The sequence below is a fragment of the Gorilla gorilla genome, chromosome 13 (assembly GCF_029281585.2).
Source record: "Gorilla gorilla gorilla isolate KB3781 chromosome 13, NHGRI_mGorGor1-v2.1_pri, whole genome shotgun sequence".
NCBI classification, from domain to species: Eukaryota; Metazoa; Chordata; class Mammalia; order Primates; family Hominidae; genus Gorilla; species Gorilla gorilla.
Genome location: NC_073237.2, coordinates 94,392,525 through 94,418,423, shown reverse-complemented (window position 1 = coordinate 94,418,423; position 25,899 = coordinate 94,392,525). Strand labels below are relative to the sequence as shown.

General features: G+C 50.5%; 2 protein-coding genes across 6 annotated transcripts in view; one reads left to right on the top strand and one right to left on the bottom strand.

Annotated features, from left to right (window-relative positions):
• The window catches only part of TRIM14 (tripartite motif containing 14), a 41,445-nt gene extending 16,294 nt beyond the window's left edge, over positions 1-25,151 (top strand). For both annotated transcript variants that reach the window (XM_031014582.3, XM_031014583.3), the window contains exons 3-6: positions 6,441-6,674; positions 11,594-11,756; positions 14,615-14,707; positions 19,282-25,151. In XM_031014582.3, coding sequence (XP_030870442.1) covers positions 6,441-6,674; positions 11,594-11,756; positions 14,615-14,707; positions 19,282-19,817 — 1,026 coding nt within the window. In that variant the 3' untranslated portion in view covers positions 19,818-25,151. The remainder of the gene's footprint in view (positions 1-6,440; positions 6,675-11,593; positions 11,757-14,614; positions 14,708-19,281) is intronic.
• Positions 23,961-25,899, bottom strand: part of NANS (N-acetylneuraminate synthase) — a 34,555-nt gene continuing 32,616 nt past the window's right edge. For all 4 annotated transcript variants that reach the window (XM_055350034.2, XM_055350033.2, XM_031014584.3 and 1 more), the window contains one exon: positions 23,961-24,192. In XM_055350034.2, coding sequence (XP_055206009.1) covers positions 23,983-24,192 — 210 coding nt within the window. In that variant the 3' untranslated portion in view covers positions 23,961-23,982. The remainder of the gene's footprint in view (positions 24,193-25,899) is intronic.

The following is a 25,899-nucleotide window of genomic DNA, read 5'->3' as shown; positions in this document are numbered from 1 at the left end:
TTTTGGAGACGGAGTCTCGTTCTGTTGCCCAGGCTGGAGTGCAGTGGCATGATCTCAGCTCACTGCAACCTCCGCCTCCTGGGTTCAAGCAATTCTTTGCCCCAGCCTCCTGAGTAGCTGGGATTACAGGCGCCTGCCACACGCCCGGCTAATTTTTTTGTATTTTTAGTAGAGACAGGGTTTCACCATCTTGGCCAGGCTGGTCTTGAACTCCTGACCTCATGATCTGCCCGCCTCAGCCTCCCAAAGTGCTGGGATTACAGGCGTGAGCCACCGCGCCCAGCCTACTGCATTGTTTTTGTTGTTATATTTTCTTCTTTTTTTTTATGGTGATAAAATATACATAACATAAAATTTGCCATTTTAACCATTTTAAAGTATTCAATTCAGTGGTATGAATTCTATTCACAATGTTGTAGAGCCATCACCTATGTCTACTTCCAAAACTTTTTCATTATCCCAAACAGAAACTCTGAAACCATCAAGCAATTACTCCCCATTTCCCCTCTCCCAGCCCTTGGTAACGTCGACTCTACTTTGTGTCTCTATGAATTTGCCTGGTCTAGATATTTCACATAAGCAGAATGATAAATTATTTGTCCTTTTTTGTCTGGCTTAATTCACTGGGGATGATGTCTTCGAGGTTCATCCATGTTTAGCATGCATCAGCACACTGCATTCTTTGTAATCGCTATAAATTATTTCATTGTACGAATGTAGGACAATTTATATAATGAACCGATATACATGTCCCATATTGAAAATTGTGCCAAATATGTCATGGTTAACAACTGTCTGAGGCTGGTACACAGGGGAATAAAATAATTTACCAAAACAGTATTGAGTTTAGAAAGGCAGATTTATTTAGAGAAAAGGGGGAGATACATTGAAAGGGAGCAACGGGTGAGAGCAACGGTGAGACAGCAGAAAGGAGACTGTCTGCAAAGAGGCAGGAGCTGGAGGTGGAGTTTTCTAAGGTTGTGCTGCTTGAGCTGAATGCTTGCAGACAGGATGCCGGGGTGCAGGTGGACTGTGAGTTGAGTGCTTGTAACAGGATGCTTGAGTGATAGTGAGCTGTTTGTGGTTGACCCTATTTCTCAGAACGTTCGCTCCCCACTGCTGTTGTTTCTGTTTCTGCTAGTGACACCCATTTTTCAATGTTTTTTTTTCTTTTCTTTTCTTTTTTTTTTTTTTTTTGAGTCAAAGTCTTGCATTGTCGCCCAGGCTGGAGTGCGGAGGCCCGATCTCAGCTCACTGCAACCTCCACCTCCCGGGCTCAAGTGATTCTCAAGCCTCAGCCTCCCACGTAGCTGGGATTACAGACACCTACCACTACACTTGCCTAATTCTATTCTCTATGTGTAGAAGCTATATACTGAGAATCTTGGTACACAAATCTTCACGCACATGTGAAAGCATTTTCTAGGATATAAGTAAAGTAAGAGGAATTGCTGCATGAAAGAATAAATGTATTTAAAACTTTGCCCTCTCCCTCTCCCTCTCCCTCTCCCTCTCCCTCTCCCTCTCCCTCTCCCTCTCCCTCTCCCTCTCCCTCTCCCTCTCCCTCTCCCTCTCCCTCTCCCTCTCCCTCTCCCTCTCCCTCTCCCTCTCCCTCTCCCTCTCCCTCTCCCTCTCCCTCTCCCTCTCCCTCTCCCTCTCCCTCTCCCTCTCCCTCTCCCTCTCCCTCTCCCTCTCCCTCTCCCTCTCCCTCTCCCTCTCCCTCTCCCTCTCCCTCTCCCTCTCCCTCTCCCTCTCCCTCTCCCTCTCCCTCTCCCTCTCCCTCTCCCTCTCCCTCTCCCTCTCCCTCTCCCCACGGTCTCCCTCTCCCTCTCTTTCCACGGTCTCCCTCTGATGCCGAGCCGAAGCTGGACTGTACTGCTGCCATCTTGGCTCACTGCAACCTCCCTGCCTAATTCTCCTGCCTCAGCCTGCCGAGTGCCTGCGATTGCAGGCGCGCGCCGCCCCGCCTGACTGGTTTTCGTATTTTTTTGGTGGAGACGGGGTTTCGCTGTGTCGGCCGGGCTGGTCTCCAGCTCCTAGCCGCGAGTGATCGGCCAGCCTCGGCCTCCCGAGGTGCCGGGATTGCAGACGGAGTCTCTTTCACTCAGTGCTCAATGGTGCCCAGGCTGGAGTGCAGTGGCGTGATCTCGGCTCGCTACAACCACCTCCCAGCCGCCTGCCTTGGCCTCCCAAAATGCCGAGATCGCAGTCTCTGCCCGGCCGCCACCCCGTCTGGGAAGTGAGGAGCGTCTCTGCCTGGCCACCCATCGTCTGGGATGTGAGGAGCCCCTCTGCCTGGCTGCCCAGTCTGGAAAGTGAGGAGCGTCTCTGCCCGGCCGCCATCCCACCTGGGAAGTGAGGAGCGCCTCTTCCTGGCCGCCATCACATCCTGGAAGTGAGGAGCGTCTCTGCCCGGCCGCCCATCGTCTGAGATGTGGGGAGCACCTCTGCCCTGCCGCCCCGTCCGGGATGTGAGGAGCGTCTCTGCCCGGCCGCCCCGTCTGAGAAGTGAGGAGACCCTCTGCCTGGCAACCGCCCCGTCTGAGAAGTGAGGAGCCCCTCCGCCCAGCAGCCGCCCCATCTGGGAAGTGAGGAGTGTCTCCGCCCGGCAGCCGCCCCGTCCGGGAGGGAGGTGGGGGGGTCAGCCCCCCGCCCGGCCAGCCGCCCCGTCCGGGAGGGAGGTGGGGGGATCAGCCCCCCGCCAGGCCAGCCGCCCTGTCCGGGAGGTGAGGGGTGCCTCTGCCCGGCCGCCCCTACAGGGAAGTGAGGAGCCCCTCTGCCCGGCCAGCCGCTCTGTCCAGGAGGGAGGTGGGGGGGTCAGCCCCCCGCCTGGCCAGCCGCCCCATCCGGGAGGGAGGTGGGGGGGTTAGCCCCCCGCCTGGCCAGCCGCCCCGTCCGGGAGGTGAGGGGCACCTCTGCCCGGCCACCCCTACTGGGAAGTGAGGAGCCCCTCTGCCCGGCCAGCCGCTCCGTCCGGGAGGGAGGTGGGGGGGTCAGCCCCCCGCCTGGCCAGCCGCCCCATCCGGGAGGGAGGTGGGGGGGTTAGCCCCCCGCCTGGCCAGCCGCCCCGTCCAGGAGGTGAGGGGCGCCTCTGCCCGGCCACCCCTACTGGGAAGTGAGGAGCCCCTCTGCCCGGCCAGCCGCTCCGTCCGGGAGGGAGGTGGGGGGGTCAGCCCCCCGCCTGGCCAGCCGCCCCATCCGGGAGGGAGGTGGGGGGGGTTAGCCCCCCGCCTGGCCAGCCGCCCCATCCGGGAGGTGAGGGGCGCCTCTGCCCGGCCGCCCCTACTGGGAAGTGAGGAGCCCCTCTGCCCGGCCAGCCGCCCCGTCCGGGAGGGAGGTGGGGGGATCAGCCCCCCGCCTGGCCAGCCGCCCCATCCGGGAGGGAGGTGGGGGGATCAGCCCCCCGCCTGGCCAGCCGCCCCGTCCGGGAGGTGAGGGGCGCCTCTGCCCGGCCGCCCCTACTGGGAAGTGAGGAGCCCCTCTGCCCGGCCAGCCGCCCCGTCCCAGAGGGAGGTGGGGGGATCAGCCCCCCGCCCGGCCAGCTGCCCTGTCCGGGAGGTGAGGGGCGCCTCTGCCAGGCCGCCCCTACTGGGAAGTGAGGAGCCCCTCTGCCCGGCCAGCCGCTCCGTCCGGGAGGGAGGTGGGGGGGTCAGCCCCCGGCCTGGCCAGCCGCCCCATCCGGGAGGGAGGTGGGGGGGTTAGCCCCCCGCCTGGCCAGCCGCCCCGTCCGGGAGGTGAGGGGCGCATCTGCCCGGCCGCCCCTACTGGGAAGTGAGGAGCCCCTCTGCCCAGCCAGCCGCCCCGTCCGGGAGGGAGGTGAGGGGGTCGGCCAGCCGCCCCGTCCGGGAGGGAGGTGGGGGGATCAGCCCCCCGTCCGGCCAGCCGCCCTGTCCGGGAGGTGAGGGGCGCCTCTGCCCGGCCGCCTCTACTGGGAAGTGAGGAGCCCCCCCGCCCGGCCAGCCGCCCCGTCCGGGAGGGAGATGAGGGGTCAGCCCCCCACCCGGCCAGCCGCCCCGTCCGGGAGGGAGGTGGGGGGTCAGCCCCCCGCCCGGGCAGCCGCCCCGTCCGGGAGGGAGGTGGGGGGGTCGGCCCCCCGCCTGGCCAGCCGCCCCATCCGGGAGGTGAGGGGCGCCTCTGCCCGGCCGCCCCTACTGGGAAGTGAGGAGCCCCTCTGCCCGGCCAGCAGCCCCGTCCAGGAGGGAGGTGGGGGGGTCAGCCCCCTGCCCGGCCAGCCGCCCCGTCCGGGAGGTGAGGGGCGCCTCTGCCCGGCCGCCCCTACTGGGAAGTGAGGAGCCCCTCTGCCCGGCCACCACCCCGTCTGGGAGGTGTACCCAACAGCTCATTGAGAACGGGCCATGATGACAATGGCGGTTTTGTGGAATGGAAAGGGGGGAAAGGTGGGGAAAAGATTGAGAAATCGGATGGTTGCCGTGTCTGTGTAGAAAGAGGTAGACATGGGAGACTTTTCATTTTGTTCTGTACTAAGAAAAATTCTTCTGCCTTGGGATCCTGTCGATCTGTGACCTTACCCCCAACCCTGTGCTCTCTGAAACATGTGCTGTATCCACTCAGGGTTGAATGGATTAAGGGCGGTGCAAGATGTGCTTTGTTAAACAGATGCTTGAAGGCAGCATGCTCGTTAAGAGCCATCACCACTCCCTAATCTCAAGTACCCAGGGACACAAACACTGCGGAAGGCCGCAGGGCCCTCTGCCTAGGAAAACCAGAGACCTTTGTTCACTTGTTTATCTGCTGACCTTCCCTCCACTATTGTCCTATGACCCTGCCAAATCCCCCTCTGTGAGAAACACCCAAGAATGATCAATAAATAAATAAATAAATAAATAAATAAATAAATAAAAAAAAAAAAAAAAAAAAAAAAAAAAACTTTGAGGCCAGGTGCAGTGGCTCATGCCTGTAATTCCAGCATTTTGGGGGACCAAGGCAGGCAGATCACCAGAGGTCAGGAGTTCAAGACCCAGCCTGGCCAACAGTGACTCCCTGTCTCTGCTAAAAATACAAAAATTAGCCGGGCATGGTGATGGCCATCTGCAGTCCCAGCTACACGGCTGAGGCAGGAGAATCGCTTGTACCCGGGAAGCGGAGGTTGCAGTGAGCCGAGATCTTGCCATTGCACTCCAGCCTAGGCGACAAGAGCAAAACTTCGTCTGAAAAAAAAAAATTGATAGCTATTGTCGTATTGTCCTCTAAAAGCGAAGTACCAATAGACCCTACCACCCACAGTTTATATAAATGCCCTACTTCACATACCCTTACAGACTGTATTTCAGTCTCTTAAAAGTCTTCCAATCTAATGATCAAAAACTATTTTCTGGGCTGGGCATGGTGGCTCATGCCTGTAATCTCAGCATTTTGGGAGGCTGAGGCAGGTGGATCACCTGAGGTCAGAAGTTCAAGACCAGCCTGACCAACATGGTGAAACTCCGTCTCTACTAAAAATACAAAATTACCTATGTGTGGTGGTGCGTGCTTGTAATCCCAGCTACTCAGGAGGCTGAAGCAGGAGAATCGCTTGAATCTGGGAGGCAGAGTTTGCTGTGAGCCAAGATCGCACCACTGCACTCAGCCTGGACAAGAGTGAAACTCCTTCTCAAAAAATAAAAATAAATAAATAAATAAAAATTGTTTTGTATTTCATCTAATTGATTTATTCTTTGGGCTTTATGTACAGTGTTTTAGTTTAACTGGACCTTCTCTTTTGTTTGTTTTCCTTAACCTTTTATTGTGGAAAATCTCATATTATTTTAATTATTTTTATTTTTATATTTTTAGTACAAAAAATACAAAAATTTATTCTAAAATGCCACTGTTACACCACACATACACATACATACATTTCCATATATAATTTGAGTTCTTTTAAAAGCTCTTTATTTTGTACTTTTGACCTCTTATCTATGCTTGAGCCACATGGTTTTAGATCCTGTAGATTTATTGTTTTGTTATCAGATAAGGCAGATAAGGCAGATAACCTCTTATCAGTTTTCTCTTTATTGATTTTTTTAAAGCAATTTTGGCTTTTCTTATGCTTATTCTCTCTCCTAAAGATTTAATAATTTTTAATCAGCATGTTAAGATTTTGATTAGAATTTCATCAAATTTATAGACTAATTTAGAGACAAATAGTGACTTTATAGTAATCAACCCTCCCAGTCACAAATATGGTTTTGTATTAGGTTTATTTCCACATATTTTGCTATTTTTTCTCCCATTTTCAAAAGGATCTTTATTTTTCCGTGCATTTTACTATTGGTGATGGCTGGTGCTTAGGAAAGCTTTGGTTTTTATAAGTTGATCTTGTGTCTGACTGGCCACTTTACTGAACTCACATTTCAGACGTTATGATTTTTTTCATGTTGATTATTCTGGATTTCCTGGTTGGCAGACATGTCATCTGCAACTGGTTTTTCTGTTTTTAGGCTAATGCAGAGTCAAGTAAAACCTGGCTGAAGGGGAAATTCACTGAACTCAGATTACTACTTGACGAAGAGGAAGCGCTGGCCAAGAAATTCATTGATAAAAACACACAGCTTACCCTCCAGGTGTACAGGCAACAAGCTGACTCTTGCAGAGAGCAACTTGACGTCATGAATGATCTCTCCAACAGGGTCTGGAGTATCGGCCAGGAGCCCGATCCTGTCCAGAGGCTTCAGGTAATGCTGGGGTCACTGCTCTTACCGCTGCCACCTGCCACCCACACTTCATCTCAAGTATTGTGGCATTGAGCACAGTATTGACACACTAAGCAAGTACATGGACTATTGTCTTGTCACCATGTAGACTGTCTTGCCCCCACACAGGTGGTCAAGAGAATATACATTGTTAGGAAGATAATACACCTCTTGGGCTAATTAAATAATATTAACAGCCACCAATTTCAAAGGCCCCTGTGTTCTGAGCACCGTGTAGCTTAGCACTAATATTCACCAGAACTCTGCAAAGTGGGCTCACCCCATTTTATAAACAAGAAATTGAGGCTCAGTGAAGTGACTCACCTGGTCTCACACAGCAGGTAGGTAGCAGAGCTGGTATCAGTTCTTGCTGTCTGTCTAAGTCTGTCTGACTCTAAACCCACAAGGGACCCTGCCTGGCCCTCTGCCTGTACAGTCTTTTTTTTTTTTTTTTTTTTTTGAGATGGAGTTTCTCTCTTGTTGCCCAGGCCGGAGTGCAGTGGTGCGATCTCAGCTCACCACAACCTCCGCCTCCTGGGTTCAAGCAATTCTCCTGGCTCAGCCTCCTGAGTAGCTGGGATTACAGGCATGTGCCACCATGCGTGGCTAATTTTGTATTTTTAGTAGAGACAGGGTTTCTCCACGTTGGTCAGGCTGGTCTTGAACTCCTGACCTCAGGTGATCCGCCCACCTCAGCCTCCCAAAGTGCTGGGATTACAGGTGTGAGCCACTGCAACCAGCTTGCCTTTATAGTCTTAAATTGAGACACCCCTCCTGAAAAGGCAGGTGTCCTTGCAGCTACTGAGCACATTTCAAAGGCTGAGTCACAGTTGGCTCAATGGTACTCCTTGGCCACTGGGCTTTGTTGAGGAAGAGTCTAAGAAATAGCCCCTGTGGCAGATCACTTGAGGCCAGAAGTTTGAGTCCAGCCTGACCAACATGGCAAAACCACCTCTCTACTAAAAATACAAATATCAGCCAGGCGTGATGGCGTGCACCTGTGAGGCTGAGGTGGGAGAATCACTTGAATCCGGGAGGCAAATGTTGCAGTGAGTAACGAGATCGTGCCGCTGCACTCCAGGCCGGGTAACAGAGTGAGACTCTGTCTCAAAAAAAAAAAAAGAACTAGCCCCAGGGATAGTCATTGCTACATTTAGGGAAAGCATGTTGTTGAGGATGGTGTTCCTGTCTACTTTTTTCTTTTTTTTTTTTTTTGAGACGGAGTCTTGCTCTGTCGCCCAGGCTGGAGTGCAGTGGTGTGATCTCGGCTCACTGCAAGCTCCGCCTCCTGGGTTCACGCCATTCTCCTGCCTCAGCCTCCCGAGTGGCTGGGACTACAGGCGCCCCCCGCCACGCCCAGCTAATTTTTTGTATTTTTTAGTAGAGATGGGGTTTCACCGTGTTAGCCAGGATGGTCTCGATCTCCTGAGCTCGTGATCCGCCCCCCTCGGCCCCCCAAAGTGCTGGGATTACAGGCGTGAGCCACCGCACCCGGCCGATGGTGTTCCTGTCTTTAGGGAACCGTGGAAGAAACTGTTGTCTGGTATCAATATCCCTGTGCAGTCACTTCTGCACTAGAATTGCTTTTCCCCTAATAGAGCTCCTCCTGTTTCCTTCTTTGCCTTGGGAAGTTCAGAGTCAAATCTGCTTTGACTAACCAGACTAAGGCTTCGTGGCAAACACTTTGTGTCTAATTTTCTCTTTGCTTCATTTTTCTCACTATAAAGAAAAATCTTGCCTTATTAGAGGACCTTCACAAGACACTTTAAAGGCTGTGGGACAAGGCAGGGTACAACTAAAAGTGGCACCAACTCTAACCACAGATTAGTATGGGCTCTGGCTGGAAAATAAGACAGACAAATAAGCCAGTCAACACAAAACCAGCCAAGCCAGTCTCCAGCTGGGGATTTCCACTCTTGTGTCTTTACGTGGCCTCAGTCGGTTCAGCCTGTGTCTCATTGTCAGCTGTTTGAGCCAAATTCTGGATGAAGTGTTTTCCTAGGCATAATGGGTATTGTGCTTTAAGAGGGGCAAGATGCACAAAGTGTTACATTTAATTGTCTCTTTTTAAATAATGGTCGTTTTTAAGGCTGTGGAATACAAAGGAATCCTTCCATGGAGAAGCATGCTATTCTCACATCAGAAAACAGTTTCAGGGCTTTGTCATCTTTTTTTTTCAAATTCTCTTGGGCCACAGCTAATGATTTTAATCATTCACCGTTCCCACCTTCTATGTGTTCATTCGTTTATTCATCAATACGTACTGAGCCAGGTCACTTGCTGGACATTAGGAGCTCACAGTTGGGTGGGGAGACTTGCTCAGAAACAGTTATTTACAATACAGCTTAAACAATTTTGTAAATATGAAGCTAGCAAAATTATGTCCAAGAAATGTCTGACACTGTCTGGCTGGGAGAAGGATGCAGTCTGGGAAGACTTCTAGGAAGAGGTGATGGTAGGGCTGGGTACTGGACAATGAGTAGGAGCACACTGTATATAGAGAGGACGCAGAGAAGACAGACAGGAACTGTGTACATGTGAGAGCTTGACAGGCTGGGGAACCAGTTGGGGTGCAGCCTGACTTGAGGAGATGTGAGGGTATAAGGGTGGGGGGATTGAGAGACACAGCTGGATCCGTAGGCCATAGTTAGTTCATGAAGGCCTTATGTGCCATGGAGTTCAGACTTTGTCCTGTAATGAGATAGGAGACAGGAATGTTTGTTTGTTTGTTTGTTTTTGAGACAGGGTCTCACTCTATTGCCCAGGCTAGAATGCAGTGGCTCAATCTCAGCTTACTGCAACCTTTGCCTCCCAGGTTCAAGGGATTCTCCTGCCTCAGCCCCTTGAATAGCTGGGACTACAGGCATGTGCCACGATGCCCAGCTAATTTTTGTATTTTTAGTAGAGACAGTGTTTCACCATGTTGGCCAGGCTGGTCTCAAACTCTTGACCTCAAGTGATCTGCCCACCTTGGCCTCCCAAAGAGCTGGGAGGTGTGAGCCACTGCGCCCAGCCCAGGGGAGTGTTTTGAACTGAGGGATGAAAGCATTCACATGGTCAGATTAGTGCTTTAGAAAAGTCACTTTAGAGATAGAGTGGAAGATGGACAGAGGAGGCCAGGATGGGAGGCTGGAAGGGAACTTGGGAGGAGGCCACAATATCCAGGAGAGAGATGATGGTGGCCTGGACCAAGACAGGGGCAGTGGGGATGGGGAGAAACAGGCAGGTCAAGAGATGCCACAGGAATGGAGATTGGAGTTGGAGAATGGGTAGAAGGAATCCCCAGATGATGCCTGGGTTTCTGGCCTGAGAGGTGAAGGGCTGAGATTTCTGTTCTCTGAGTCTGCAAAGGCAAAAAGTGGCTGTGCTCGGTTTCATGCATTGATTTATTCCATCATACATATGTTTTGAGAACCTGTGTGTCAGGTCTGGTGCTACCTGCTGGAGTTTGGGGTTACCAGGTGGTGCCATGTGTCCTCTATCGACCCCTCATCCTACCCTACTCATCTGCCCTCTGAGCCCCCTCTCGCCTCCCCGGAGCTGCTCCCTGCCCACCCTGGACTTCCTGCTAGTGCTTGGTCTCCCCTGGCCAGCTCCATTCCAGCGCTCTGGGTGTGACCTTAGGCCTGGTTCCCCACCAAAATGAGGTTGGACTCTATAGACTCCTGGCCTCCTAGGCTGAATGGGGCTTGCAGGCCATCTCACAGCCCCCTCCCAATGTACAGCATGCTGCCAGGTGGGACCTGCCCCTGCCCAACAGCCAAGTGCTAGGCCACCCTCCCTCCCTCCTGAGGCCCCCATCTGTCCACCCCTTCTCGGGTGGGCAGCACTGCCACTGCCAGCCAAGCCTGATCACCTGAGGCAGTCATCTTCCTTCCAACTCCTGGCCAGGACAGCGCTTCAGAAAATGCAGCCATGGTTCTTACCTGCAAACATGAGAATCCACTGGAACTGTTTTAAGCAAGAAAGGAGCTTATGGAAGAGTATGAGATAGCCCATAGGATCTCCAGGAGGGCCAGAGAGTCGGGATGGAAGATGGGCAGCAGGAATGAAGTCCAGACTCCAGCAGGGGTTGGTGCCAGTATAGGCCCCACGGCACCCCTGCTGGGCAAGACCTCACCACTCACACCACTGACCAGAGTCCCCACCACTGCTGTCTCTTAGTGCCACATGCCACCATCACTACCTTCACCCTCATTTCCAAATCCACGCTTTGGCTTGGAGGCGTCTGGTCACACTCCTGCAGCACAGGTGAAAAGGGAGCTGGGAGAGGGGGTTTTCTAGCTTCTCCTTAGTGAAGCCACATACCACAGGAAGGTATTGAAGAGGGGCTGTCCAGGCACAAAACAGGACACATGTCCCCTGCGGTGGCCACACCCCCTCAGTCAGCACTGCAGCTGAACCTTGCTGGCCTTTGGCATCCTTCTTAGAACATGGTTTCCTGCTCCACCTTTGAATAAGCTCCAGGTGCTCCTTCCCCAGGGAGACTGACCTCTCACCCTTTTTGTACCCGAGGCAGACCTGTGGCGCAGTGTGTGTGAGGCTGAAGCCTCTCTGGGAAGGGCCCCGTGTCAGCCTGACCCTGCCTTCTGCAGGCATAGCTGGCACAGAGTAGGTTTCAATGAACACGTAAGGAAGGAAGGAAAGGAGGAAGGATGGAGGGGGAGGAATCCCCAGTGCCAGCACTGAAAAACCGCACCTCCGCATGGCTCCCACCTCAGGGATGCCGTATGGTCTCTCCAGGGCTCTGCTCCTGCAGGCATGGCCTGGGCTGACCATAGGTGCCAGGCCAAGGTGGAGCCTGGGCATGCTGGTGTGGGTTTGTTCCTGGGTGCAGCACAGGAGGCTGGGATGCTGCCTGCATCTCCCAGAGCCACCCTCACCCCCGTGTGCCCACACAGGCATACACGGCCACCGAGCAGGAGATGCAGCAGCAGATGAGCCTCGGGGAGCTGTACCATCCCGTGCCCCTCTCCTTTGAGCCCGTCAAGAGCTTCTTTAAGGGCCTCGTGGAAGCCGTGGAGAGTACATTACAGACGCCATTGGACATTCGCCTTAAGGAAAGTAAGTCGCCGAGTGACCAACTTTGTGTCCTTAACTCCCCTAGTGTCCTTTAGCCCAGAGGCGAATGCAAAGATCATCTCCCTACATCCTGTCTCTCCCACACTGAGGCCCTTGGCTGGGCGGTCAGGGGCTCCTGGGCCTGGTGCCCAACCCACCCTCACCACTTCACCTCCAACCCTTCCTGAGACTGAGACCTGCCCTTCTCCAGTCACACTGCCCTGCTTCTGCCCCTCAGATTGCTCCTGGGAGCCTGCCACATCTCAGCCTTGCTCTGGGCTCCCAGCTGGAATGACCAACTCTTCCTCCTTCTCTTCCTCTGGCTGGGGCCAAGGCCTGGCACCCCTTTGAGGCAGACTGGCACAGCTGCGCCCACCTGGGAAGCCCTTTCCTGCCAGCCCAGCCCTGACTCACTCTCTCCTTTAGCCATCTCCCCTCTCCCTTCCCGCTCCAGGGCCTGCCCATGTCCTGCTAGAGGGTGCTCATGAAGTGGATACATGGACCCCCCTCCTTGCCCCTTGTAAGCACGTGAAGGGCAGAAACCAGCTTTAGGTCCAACTCTGAGGTCCCCCCAGGGCCTGGCACAAAACATGTACTCAAAAATATCTGTTCTTTGATTCATTTATGCATTCATTCATTCATTCACCTCTGCTATCATGATTCATTCAGAACATTTATCAAGCCCCTCTTATATGCCAGGCATAGCAGGGCACAAAACAAAGCTCCTTCTCCTCTTTTGGTGCTCACAGTCTTCGTAGGGGAAGACAGACAGTACACAAACATGTCAGGTGACAGGAACTGCTATAAAGAATAATAAAGGCCGGGCGTGGTGGCTCACGCCTGTAATCCCAGCACTTTGGGAGGCCGAGGTGGGTGGATGATGAAGTCAGGAGTTCGAGACCAGCCTGGCCAACATGGTGAAACCCCATCTCTACTACAAATATAAAAATTAGCCAGGCATGGTGGCATGCACCTGTAATCCCAGCTACTCGGGAAGCTGAGGCAGGAGAATTGCTTGAACCCGGGAGGTGGAGGTTGCAGTGAGTTGAGATCATGCCACTGTACTTCAACCTGGGTGACAGAGCAAGACTCCGTCTCAAAAATAACAATAATAATAATAATAATAAACCAGGGCAGGATGGAAGACAGGAAAGTGACAAGGAGGAGGAGCTGTTTTATATAAGCAGTTGGGAAGGCCTCTGAGAAGGGGACACTCAAGGTGGCCCAAAGGAAGCGTTCATTCTGCAGGTTCTGTGGGTCTGAAGGGCCAGAGAGCACAATGGTCATAGGCACGGCCTCTGGAGCTAGGCCTCCTGGGTTCCTATCCGAGGTCTACCGCTTGGAACGCTGCTGAACCCTGCCATCTTGGACACGGCTCCTCCCTTTTCCATGCCTCTGTTTCTGCATCTGTAAAGTGGAGACCATAATGCAGTCACCTCTCCTGGGCTGCTGTGAGGATTAAATGAGCTCTTACACATATAGCGCTCAGGTATATTAAGCACCACGTATGTCTTGGCGATTATGATTGCTGCTGCTGTTACGTCTGGGGGAGGTATTCTAGACAGAGGGAAAAGCAAGGGTGGAGGTCCTGAGGCGCGATGGGAGTGAGCTGGCCATATCGAAGGAGCAGCAATGGGGACAACAGGAGTGGACGTAGGGTCACAGGGGAGAGAGGAAAGAGATCAGAATCCAAGGATTTGGACGTGGGCAACTCGCAGAAGGAAACTGTCATTTTCTGAAGTGAGAAAGAGCATTTAGGACTGGAGGGAATGAAGTGAACCTGTTAGACTTGAGAAGTTGGACTTCCCATGTGGTGGTATCGCCTCGGCAGTAGGACCTATGATTCTAGAGTTCTGGGGAGAGGGGAGAGGCTTTTGCCTTGACGAAAGAACAACTTCAGCCAAATTAAATTTAAAGGAGTTTAAATGAGCGATGAACGATTCATGAATCCGACAGCCCTCTGAGCCACAGTGCACTCAGAGACTCCAGCACAGCCACGTGGTGGAAGAAGATTTAGGGACAGAAAAAGGAAAGCGACGTACAGAAAACAGAAGTGAGGTACAGAAGCAGCTGGATTGGTTACAGCTCTGCGTTCGCCTAATTTGAACACAATTCGAACAGTTGGCTACATCTGATTGGCCAAAACTTGGTGATTGGCACAAGTGCAGGCTACGGTCTGTTTACACCTCCACTTGTTATTGTTCATGACGTACAGAAAAATATTTAGGCCGAACTTAAAAGATGTAAGGAGGAGCTTTAGGCAAAACTTGATTTAAACAGCCTGCAGGTGGGCTTCCCACAGATCTCTACAGGCCCCTGTGATGAGTGCTGGGAGTGATGGGGGCGGAAGGCACTTCTGCGGAGGTGCTGAGTGAGCTCCGGCCCCAATAGCTGGGAAGGAGGCAACCTGGGCAAGGGGGGAAGGGTGTGGGGGGGGCTGTCCAGGCAGAGGGCACAGCAAGTGCCAAGGGCCCTGGGTGCCCCTGCTGTGCCCGCTTGTTGGGATAGACTCCCCTCCTTCTTTCTTTCTGAGCACTCCGACCTTCCTGAGGACTCAGCTCTACTTTCTTGTTTTCCATCTTTACCCTGGAATCTGCACATCTTCCCTGAGTCGCCGCCCATCCTTGAGTGTTGGTTCCAGTAGTTGTTCGCGCCTCAGCTCCTCCTCCTATTTAGGACTCTCCCACACCAGCCTTGTCATCCTGGGGTTTTCCTGTCCCTGTGAATTCACATAAATCCCTTAAATCTGCCTGGCTCTTGGGCGAGATTATGCGAATCTCCAGTTGTGTGGTATTTTTAGCACGTCTTATTTGTCTGCTTGCATGAGCTCCGGGCGCTCATTTCTCAACAATTCCTTACAGGCATGAACTGCCAGCTCTCAGACCCTTCCAGCACCAAGCCAGGTACCTTGTTGAAAACCAGCCCCTCACCAGAGCGATCGCTATTGCTGAAATGTAAGACCCCCAGGAGTGGGGATAGGGTGGAGACGGTGGAGATGGTGGGATGTTGGGTGGAGGAGGATCATGGAAATGGAGGTCCCTCTTTTTTTCTCATTAGAATTTATTTATTTTTTATTTTTTTAAGAATTTGTTTTTTTAAAGATGTTTATTATTAAAGGCAAGTAAAACAATACATGTTCATTGTAGAAAAATTAGAAAACGAAAGAAAAAAGTTACTCATAATCCCTCTTCTGTGAATAACTGCTATTATTATTTGTCCTTTTAGCTTTTTTAGCACATCTAATATGCATATAATGATATATTTAATATATCTTTTTATTTTACAAAGGTGGTGTCATACTATACATACTGTTTTGTCATCTGTTTTCATTTACTGATATATTATGAACATATATATATTTGGGATTTATACAGTGAGCCACTGTGCCCAGCTAATATTATCACTATGTGTGTGTGTGTGACCGAGTCTTGCTCTGGAGTGCAGTGGTGCAGTCATGGCTCACTGCAGCCTCGACCTCTTGGGCTCAAATGATTTTCCCACCTCAGCCTCCCTCATAGCTGGGACTATCAGTGTGTGCCACCACGCCCAGCTAATTTTTTATTTTTATCATTGTTTTTAGAGGTTGCATGGCATTGCATTGAATGGATGTGTCATATTTAGCCAATCTCATAATGTTGGATGTTTACATTTTCATTTCTAAAACAATGCTGTAATAAACGTCCATTCTTGTACACATTTGTTGAATTGAATTAATGAATGAGAGAATGAACACACCATACCTCATTTTCAGATTATTTTGTAGGAGTAATTTCTCAAGTGGAATTACTGGGTGTCAACCTAAAAAAGACTCAATTAAAGAAGGCTCAGTATCCAGTTAGCAGAGTTTATTCAAGTGCAAAGTAACCATCAGGAGACAGAGGGAAACCAAAGAATGGTGATCACTGCCCCTGGTGTTGGGAGGGGGACAGTGAATATCAAAACAGAGGCACTGAATAGATTTACATTTTCCATACAAAGGCTAACATACTGATTTAAGGCCGAGCACGGTGGCTCACACCTGTAATCCCAGCACTTTGGGAGCCCAAGGCAGGTGGATCACTTGACGTCAGCAGTTCGAGACCAGCCTGCACAACATGGTGAAACCCTGTCTCCACTAAAAATACAAAAATTAGCTGGGTATGGTGGCAGGTGCCTATAATCCCACCAACTCAGGAGGCTGAGGCAGGAGAATCACTTGAACCTGGAGGTGGAGGTTGCAGTGAGCCGAGATCACACCACTGCACTCCAGCCTGGGTGGTAGAGTGAGACTCCATCTCAAAAATAAATAAATAAATAAATAAATAAATAACATACTGGTTTAAGATTTGATTGGCTACTATTGATTACACCCTAAGGGGTTAACATCCAATTGAAAACAGGTAACAGTCAAAAGGGTCTCTATAGCCAATGTCATTTATTGTAGGTTTGAATGAAGAATAGGGAGTCTGGTTAATGTATAACATCTCAACACAAAAGTCAGAAAGTCATGGTCACGCACCAGAGAAGAAAAACAGCCACATTATGTGACTTAGTTTCCAGGGCTTAACTTTTCCCCTTGGCATAATAAATTAGGAAAGTCCTGAAATTTTATTTTCTTTTTATACTGGACATGAATTTTTAAGGTAAACTTAAGTTGAAATATAACACGCGTAAAGAAAAGTGCACAAATCGCCGGGCGCGGTGGCTCACGCCTGTAATCCCAGCACTTTGGGAGGCTGAGGCGGGTGGATCTTGAGGTCAAGAGATCAAGACCATCCTGGCCAACATGGTGAAACCCCGTCTCTACTAAAAATACAAAAATTAGCTGGGCATGGTGGCATGCACCAGTAGTCCTAGCTGCTCAGGAGACTGAGGCAGGAGAATCGCTTGAACCCGGGAGGCGAAGGTTGCAGTGAGCCAAGGTCGCACTACTGCACTCCAGCCTGGCAACAGAGCAAGACTCCATCTTAAAAAAAAAAAAAAAAGTGCACAAATCAAAAATGTGCAGATCAATCAGCTCAATGATTTTTTAAAAAGGAAACATATTTTGTAACCACCTTCAGATCAAGAAATGGAAATTTCCACTCCCCAGAAGTCTTCCTCATGTGCCTTCTTCTTTACTATCCCCAAAGGGGATCCACTCTCCAGACTTCTAGGACTATAGGTTAGTTTTACCTGTTTTTGAACTTTCAGTAGATCATTCAGACTATACCCTTCTGTGTTTTGCTTCTTTCACTCAATATGAGATTTGTCCATTTTTGTATATTGACATACTGAGTGGCTGTTATAAATTCACTTAGTACTTCTAAGCTATCTACAGATTATTTGGGTTTTTGTGTAAATAAGCATGTCACCTATGAATAATAATCTTTCATTTCCCGGATCTTTATTCTTGCCTTTCACTTCTTTTTCGTGCCTTGAGTTACTGTCTACTATATTTAGAACATTGTTCAATAGAAGTGGTTATAATGAGCAGCATTTTCTCCCACCTTAGACATATATCCAACAGAAATGCATACATATGTGAATTGAAAGACCTGCACAAGAATGTCATGTGACCGAAACACAGGTTCAGTTGCTCAACACTTTGCAGAGTTCAATTAACAAGAGCGAGGTCTGATATAAAGAAAGTGGTTTTATTCTAAAGATTAGCTTAGGGGAAGAGGTACAGGCTCCTCCTGCCCTTAACGGTACCACCTCACTTTTGGGGCAGAAAGCAGAGGCTTTTAAATGGGGACTTTGTATGAATGGCATGCAGGGAAGGAGCAAGCAGATGGGGGGTCTATATGACTCATTTTGATGCGTTTTCTACCAAGTGGTTGAGCTGGTGCCATTGAGGGCAGAACTAGGTTGTAATGTGGCCGCTGTCTTGAGATGCTGTCCAGGTGGAAGAGTTCTGTTGAAGGCATACTTTATGTTGTAAATTGACTGTTGTCTCTTAAGGCAATCTCCTGGTGGGAGAAAGTTCTGCTTCTAGACCCTCTAAGTAGGTAGATAAGTTTGCCCTGTAGGGACTATCTGGTGAAGGGAAGGTAATGGTTATAATTACATTTCTAAAGAGCTAAGTAGAGGCAGGGCACAGTGGCTCACACCTGTAACCACAGCACTTTGGGAGGCTGAGGCAGGCGGATCACCGGAGGTCAGAAGATCAAGACCGGCCTGGCCAACATGATGAAACCCTGTCTCTACTGAAAATACAAAAATTAGCCAGGCGTGGTGGCAGGTGCCTGTAATCCTAGTTACTAGGGAGTCTTAGGTAGGAGAATCGCTTGAACCCAGGAGGCCGAGGTTGCAGTGAGTCGAGATCACACCACTGCACTCCATCCAGCCCGGGCAACAAGAGTGAAACTCCGTCTTAAAAAAAATAAAAATAAAGAGCTAAGTGGGAAGTGGGAGACAGGAGAAAAAGGGGGAAAATCTTAAAAATAACTCATTCTCTTTCTCTTAGAAAAATGCTCTTTTTCTTAGAAAACTCAGTCTCTGTTACACGTTTACAGTTATAGCAACATTAGTCACAATAGGCAACACGGAAACAATCCAAATGTCCATGCAAAACTGTTTGGCCTTGTTTATGAAAGCTGAACATCCACATACCCTGTGATCCAGACTTAAAAAACAACAACAACAACAAAAAAACTTCATGTGTACATACATGGTGTAATGCAAAGAGAAATGTTAATGGGAGTTTAAATCACTACAAACTTTGGGCAGGATAGTTTTGCAATATGTATCAAAGGCCTTAAAAAAATACCCATTGACCCAGCAATTCCTGTTTTAGGAGTATATTCTACAGAAGCAATCAGATACGTAAAAATGTAATTGTTATTAGTGGTTTCAAAAGCTTTTTAAACGGAGGACTAAGTTATGCGTCCAAACATCAAAATTTTAGAATCTCCACTAAAATGCTCTTGTGAAAGGATATTATTTGATGTGTCAAAATGCCTCACAAGCAGATCAATCAATTTTAAAAAGCAGATTACCTAACGTCATGTATGGTGTGACACCAATATTAAGAAAAGCTATAAAAATTAGCCGGGCGTGGTGGTGCGCGCTTGTAGTCCCAGCTACTCGGGAGGCTGAGGCAGGAGAATGGCCTGAACCTGGGAGGCGGAGCTTGCAGTGAGCGGAGATCGCGCCACTGCACTCCAGCCTGGGCAACAGAGCGAGACTCTGTTTCAAAAAAAGAAAAAAAAGAAAAAGAAAGAGAAGCTATAAAGCAGCAAGGGGAGGGGAAAGATAGGAAGTACACACACCCTAATGTTAACAGTGATAGGATTATTTTTAATTACATTTGTATTAATTGGCATCAAATTTCACGGCACAAAATACAGACAGTATAAGGGATGTGCAGCAGAGTGATCTCTTCTTCCCCCTTCCCCAAGCCCCCGCCCCAGGGGCAGTCGCGGTTTAAAGGGGTCTGTCACCCCCTCCTTGGGCCATTTCCGCGCTTCGCATTTTGTGATTTGCACGTGCGTTGGTGGGTTCCCGGGGGCGGGGCGCCGCGCTGGCCCCGCCCACCAGGTGCGTCCCTCGTCTCGCCCCCCTGCAGACGCGCGCACGCCCACGCTGGATCCCGACACGATGCACGCGCGCCTGCGCCTGTCCGCGGACCGCCTGACGGTGCGCTGCGGCCTGCTGGGCAGCCTGGGGCCCGTGCCCGCGCTGCGGTTCGACGCGCTCTGGCAAGTGCTGGCTCGCGACTGCTTCGCCACCGGCCGCCACTACTGGGAGGTTGACGTGCAGGAGGCGGGCGTCGGCTGGTGGGTGGGCGCGGCCTACGCCTCCCTTCGGCGCCGCGGGGCCTCGGCCGCCGCCCGCCTGGGCTGCAACCGCCAGTCCTGGTGCCTCAAGCGCTACGACCTTGAGTACTGGGCCTTCCACGACGGCCAGCGCAGCCGCCTGCGGCCCCGCGACGACCTCGACCGGCTCGGCGTCTTCCTGGACTACGAGGCCGGCGTCCTCGCCTTCTACGACGTGACGGGCGGCATGAGCCACCTGCATACCTTCCGCGCCACGTTCCAGGAGCCGCTCTACCCGGCCCTGCGGCTCTGGGAGGGGGCCATCAGCATCCCCCGGCTGCCCTAGGGGCCAGGACCGGCGTGACAGCCTCCAGGTACGCCGCAGCTGCCCAGTCTCGCCTAATCTACCTAGATCAGCGTGGCTGGTCCCCTTACTGCCTGCTTCTTAGGGCCCTCTCCCTGCCCCAGCTTTCCCCGACCAATCACGCCTACAGTGCTTTGAAGGTTTCCTCTCCTAGGCTAGTTTCAAACAGGCCCTAAGCAAGTCTGCTGCTGCCCTCTCATCAGACCTCCGCACCCTCACCCCACCATCACTTACACTACTTTAATCCAGTTCCTTCAAAGTGATACCCCCACAGGTAAGCCCTCAGCATCCTGAATACATCATCCGCAGCCTGGGAACCTTCTCCCTCGTACAGCACAGGAACCTGACACATAGTAGGCACACAGTAAACGTTTGTGAATGAATGGGAGTCATCCAGTCCTGACTCTTCGGTCTCTTGAGGTCCCTCGAATCTTCCGCTTCCTCCCCACCGATTTCAGCGTGTCCACATCACAGCTCCCTCCAGAAGCTGCAAGAGCTTCTTAGCAGTTCCTGGTCTGAACCCTCTCCCAGTCCTCATCTTCCACCCTAAAACTAGAGTGATCTTCCTAAAACTTCACTTAACCCCTCAGCTATGAAAAGGCTTCCAGGAGTTTCCATGAAATAACAAAAAAAATACAAGCGCCTCACCTTAGCATTCAAGGCTTGTCTAGTCTGCCCAAAATTACTTATCCTCACCTAGCTCCTACCACTCTTCTTAGAGACTCTCCAGTCAGAAATGTGTCGCATAGTTCCACCTCCACACCTCTCTGCTGTCAGCAGCACATTCATGCAGAAAAGTCTTTTCACCTGTCTCAGTCTTCCCCAGGCTTACCTGCGCCAGGAAGTCTAACCAAGGAACAAGAATCTCACTATCAGAGCCACAAATCTGGGACCTGTCTTTCCAACTAAATTGGAGGCTTTGGAAGGGCAGCTTTGTCCTGTACTCTCTCCACCCTGAAAAGTTCCCAGAAAGCCCCTTCCCTCCCAAGCAGTGAATTAATAACCAGCAGGTGCCTATCACTGAGTAACAGAAGAGCTGAGTTAGGCGGGCCTCACAGGTCACCCAGCCAGATCTCATTTGGGGAGTCTGAGGTCCTGAAAGAAAGCAGAGCTGCGTAAAGTTACCCCGTGGTGATATAGGGGGGCCAGACGTGTGCCCCGTTCACCCACCCCCAGGCAAGCATCTGACCTGTCCCCTGGCCCAGCCCTTAGGCCCAGCTTTCAACCTGCTTACTCATTTCTCAGGGGATTTTGGGAAGGAATCAGCAGGTGACAGTTGCTAAGCAACCAAAGGGGGTGGTGTTTCCCAACTGTCTTGGGACAAAAAGGGTAAGAGCACCCTTAGATCCAGATGTTGCCAAGGAAACCCAGAGCGCCCAGCTGTCTGGAATGAAGTGACACAGGTAGAAAACAGTAGGCCCTCACAGGAGGCCACCTTCTCTAGCAGGGAGGGGGAGGCCTCTTCCCAGGGATTTGTGTCTCCGTTCTGAAGGTTCTGCGTCCTGTTTTGTCAATTCCCTAGACGGTTTTGAACTTATATTCTGTTAAAGCATCTTCATAGGTGCTTGGTGGGAGGCCAAGGTCGCCGAATCCTCGTGGTTTAAACAGACTTTCAGTGCATTAGTTTGAACCATATAAAACTGACAATTTTCAATAGTTTTTGAGTTAAAAACGGCACTTTTGATATGAGACAATGTAGCAGAATACCAGGCAGACAGAACCTTGCAAACGCCTTAACTTCTAACCAAAGACTTTAAAACTCTGGCTGGACAGAGTTTTAAAGCACTATGCTGCAGGAATCCTGAGAAAAAGGGGAAATTAATTCTACTAGGAATGGCCCAGACTGAATTGTGACAGGCAGAGGGCGTTCCTGACAGAGGGAAGATGAATACACTTGACCCCAACATTTCTGTCCATCCCTGATGACCAAGACCTCTTCCCAGACCCACAGCTGCAGGGGCCAAGTAATAACAGCTCTTAATAGTTTATAATGCACTGTTTTAATGCTTTACGACTAAACTCATCTGATCCTTTCATCAGCCCTAGGGGGTAGAAAGTTTTCCCAATTCTACACATGGCAAAATGGAGACCCAGCGTCACTTGCCCAAGGTCGCACAGCTAGTGGTGGAGCTGGAGTCTGGGCCCAGGCTGTGAGTTCCAGGTCTGTGCTCATGGCCACCAGGCTCTACTGCTCAGGGTGAATGCAGCTGGTCTCTGGCCAGTGCCTGGTGCTCTGGCCCCTCTTGTGGAGCTACTGCCCATGATGCTTTCCTAGTGCCTGGTTACTCGGCGAGACTTGAGTCTACCTTTGGACTGCCTTCCTTGGGGTCTGAGATGAGGCCTTATGGCCCAGAGGGGAACTTGATTCAAAAATTTGGGATTCATGTAGCAGAGACAGAGCTAGACTATAAAGGTCACAAACTAGCTGTGCCAAGGCCCGTGATAGCCAGAAAGCCGCAGTTTCAGTCCATGTCAGTTGTGTGACCAGGGCTAGTCACTTTTTACTTCTCAGTGCCATCTATAAAATGGGGATAATAGCACTACCTACCAAGTGCTGTGAGGCTCAAATGAGCCAAAGGTTATAAACTTGCCTTAAAACTATAGTCCTATACAAAAATTAGCCGGGCGTGGTGGTGCATGCCTGTAATCCCGGCTACTAGGGAGGCTGAGGCAAGAGAATTGCTTGAACCCAGGAGGCGGAGAGTGCAGTGAGCTGAGATTGCACCACTGCACTCCAGCCTGGGGACAGAGCAAGACTCGGTCTCAAAAAAACAAAAACAAAAAAACATATATAGTGCTGTATCATGCCAGGATTTATCAGCATTCCCAAGGGAGCTTGCACGGCACTGACCGAGTGCTGAGACTACTGGTATTCCCAGCTGCCATGTGGCAGCAGCAGGAGCTACTAGAATATTCTCAGCACAGGAATGAGGCTTCCTTGGTTTGCATGTCTGTAAGGGTTACTGATCACTTACCTTCTTCTCTTTCAGACTTGAATCTGTAGACATTTCTTTATTGATATGGCAAATTGCTTGCAGATATTTTTAAATGACAGCAATTTTCTAATATTTGGTTTAATAAAATGTGAATAATGTCCCTTTTAACCATGGTCTTCACTGGGAGTTCATGTTGCTTCAAGTCCCTAGCACCCAGACCCAGAAGGGCCTTTACTCATATCCTATTCCTTACACAGCCTTCTGGTAGTAGTCAGCTGCTCCCTGATTAACAATCTCCAGGGATGGGGCATTCACTGCTTCTGAAGATAACTCATTAAAGTTCTCACTTACGTGTAAACAAACCCTGACTCCCAACTGTTCCCATCCAAGATCGTATTATAGCTTGAACTCCTGGTCTCAAGCAATCCTCCCACCTCAGCCTCCTAAGTAGTTGGGATTACAGGCTCACACAAGCACGCCTGGCTCACATACCACCTTCTAACATATTGTGTGACTGAATCACTATGCTATGGATTTTTATGCATCTGCCCCCATCTGAATGGAAGTTCTCTGAGGAAGGGATTGGGGCTTGTTCATGGCCATATCCTCTGTGCCTAAAGCAGTGCCTGGCACAAAGATGGCCCTCAATATTTGTTCAGAGAAGGAACACATGCCATTTCCCTCTCTTTGCTCTGAGAGGAGTGCTTTCAGCATTTTCTGCCTACAAGATCCTTTGACCAATCCTTTCTCTGATGTGGAGTGACTGCTATACAATGCCAACTAAACACAGAGGCCAAGGGCAGGAAAGGGATAAAGACAATGGAGAAGTAAAGGGCTGTAAGGAAGTGAGAATGAAGGCTTAAAGGAAAGGACATGTGCAGCCAGCTCTCATCCCTCTCTGCAGCCACCCAGCAACTGGAGGATATGGACTTGGTTTGGAACCACCCCTTCTTCTGGTGCTCTGTTTATAATGCACTGTTGGCCAGTGCACTAAGCTGGCCAACTTGAAGGAGAGATTGCATCACTGGATCTTTTTCTGTCTCCAGTGGGCTGACACAGGGCCTAGCCCAGAAACATCTGCTGTCTAAGGAGCAGGTGGAGGTGGATGACAGCCAGGTCCCTGGAGACCGCCATTCCTGCCCTCGCCTCACTCAAACACACCCGACAGCATCAGCAAGAGAACTGAGAATTCAGAGAATGGCACTTTATTTTTAAGACTTGATTTTTTTGCCATGATTATCTACCAATTCTTCCATGATGGTGTCATCCTCTTCAACAGTGACCAGGACCTTCTTGCCCACTAGATTAAAGATGTCTTCAGGAGGATAGCCTTTGGGCTCACCCACCTTCACGGTGAGCATGTCCATTGTTAGAATGGTGCCTTCCGGAATTTTCACTTTGGCCACCACAGACTTGCCCAGCTGTGGACAAAATGAACATTCAGTGCCAGCTTCACAGAAGTTAACTAGTGCACACTACTTTACACTCAAGGTCCCTGATCAGTCTTCCCCAGGCAATACCTTGGGAGCAGGCACTCTGTTGCCCCCTACACTGCTCAGAATATCTCATACATGGCAGGAATTCAACCAGTATAGATTGAATTCAGAGACTCAGAGGAGGAGCCTTTACAATAAAGTGCAAAGGAAAGGGCTGAGGCTATGTAGGCGGAGCCAGGTTCAAATCCCAGTCTGTGGGGTATAGGCCATGTTTTAGTTTCTCTGTCAAATGGAAACTATCCTGTCAGATGACTGTAAGGATTGGTGATATTACAGAATGTACCTGGAACATAGAATGCTCTCAATACATGCAAACTCTGATTCTTTTGGTTACCATCCAGCTCAGTATCTCATTGTAAACATGGGGAAACCGAGGCCCATACAGGGTGGGTGACTTGGCCAGGGTTGCAGACAGCCAAGATGAAACATAGGGATGAGATTCTTAACTCCTGACACACCGTTCTCCAGGGCACACACCTTACCGCCACTTTGTTTGGTAAAATAGAAATATGAAGGACTCATAAGATGGTGAATGTGGCTGTTATGCAGATGGCAAGAAAAGGAGCCCCCGAGGAAGGGGCAGATGAGGGAATGAAGGGTACCTGAAGCTCATGACCAGTGTTTGTCTTCTCCATAAATGCTTTCAAATAAATTACGTGTTTTATTACTCTATATCCTCCACGTAAGAGTGCAAGGAATCAATTCTGCTTGGAATGTGGTGCCAGGAAAAAATGTCAAGTGATAATCATGCATCCTGTTATGTTTTACTGTCTGCTCAGAGAGCCAAATTAAGTGCTCAGCTGTTATAAATCTTACTCTGGTTTCTGGTCTAATTCTCTCCTGTTTCCTCTATAAAGAAACTATTTCTTTTTACTTTATTTTAATTTCCTGGTATAGATGCATCTTTGATTTGGGGAAGCAGGTAGGCCCCACTAGAATAAAAGGTGACAACAGTCCCAGGCATGCCTGGTGTTTGGTCCTTGCCTTGACCCCGACAGCCTACAGGTTAGGTGTGTGTGTGTGTGCCTGGCAGCCCCAGGATGCCTGCCTGGCTTTATGACTCAGAAGGCAAGAAGGTCCAGGCCACAGCTTCCAGGAAGCCCTGATAGTCAGCATGCCAGGCAGTGCTTCTAGGCCCACCAGTTCCTCTGTCTGAAGGTCAGTGTTGCACAAGGAATAGCTGCATCATCACCCACCCACCTCTGCAACGACTCACTGCCCTTCCCACCAGTGCCACCCTGGCTTAGGAAATGCCACAGGCTCTTCTGGTACCTCAGGGAACACCGTGCCTAAATGTTTCTCAGGGCTTACCTGCTCCAAGGGAGCCCAGACTTGACTTATTCCAGGGCCTCACTCCTGTTACATATTCTGGAGTCTAGGAGTACTGGGGCCATGGGCTTCAGAGAATTAGTGGAAGACTCTAATGTGACCCTAGGTGGCCAGAGAAACTGCTAAAGTTCCCTTTAGATAACATGTTTCTCCTGCTGCTGCTACAGGCCAGAGTGACATGCATTACTGAAGAGAAGCCTGAAGAAGCTGACAGGGGTGGGAGCACATTCATTCATCATTTCATCAGCCTGGCTCAGGGAGGGCTGGTCCTGACCATCCCTCTCGGGCCAGCCCATCCTTTTT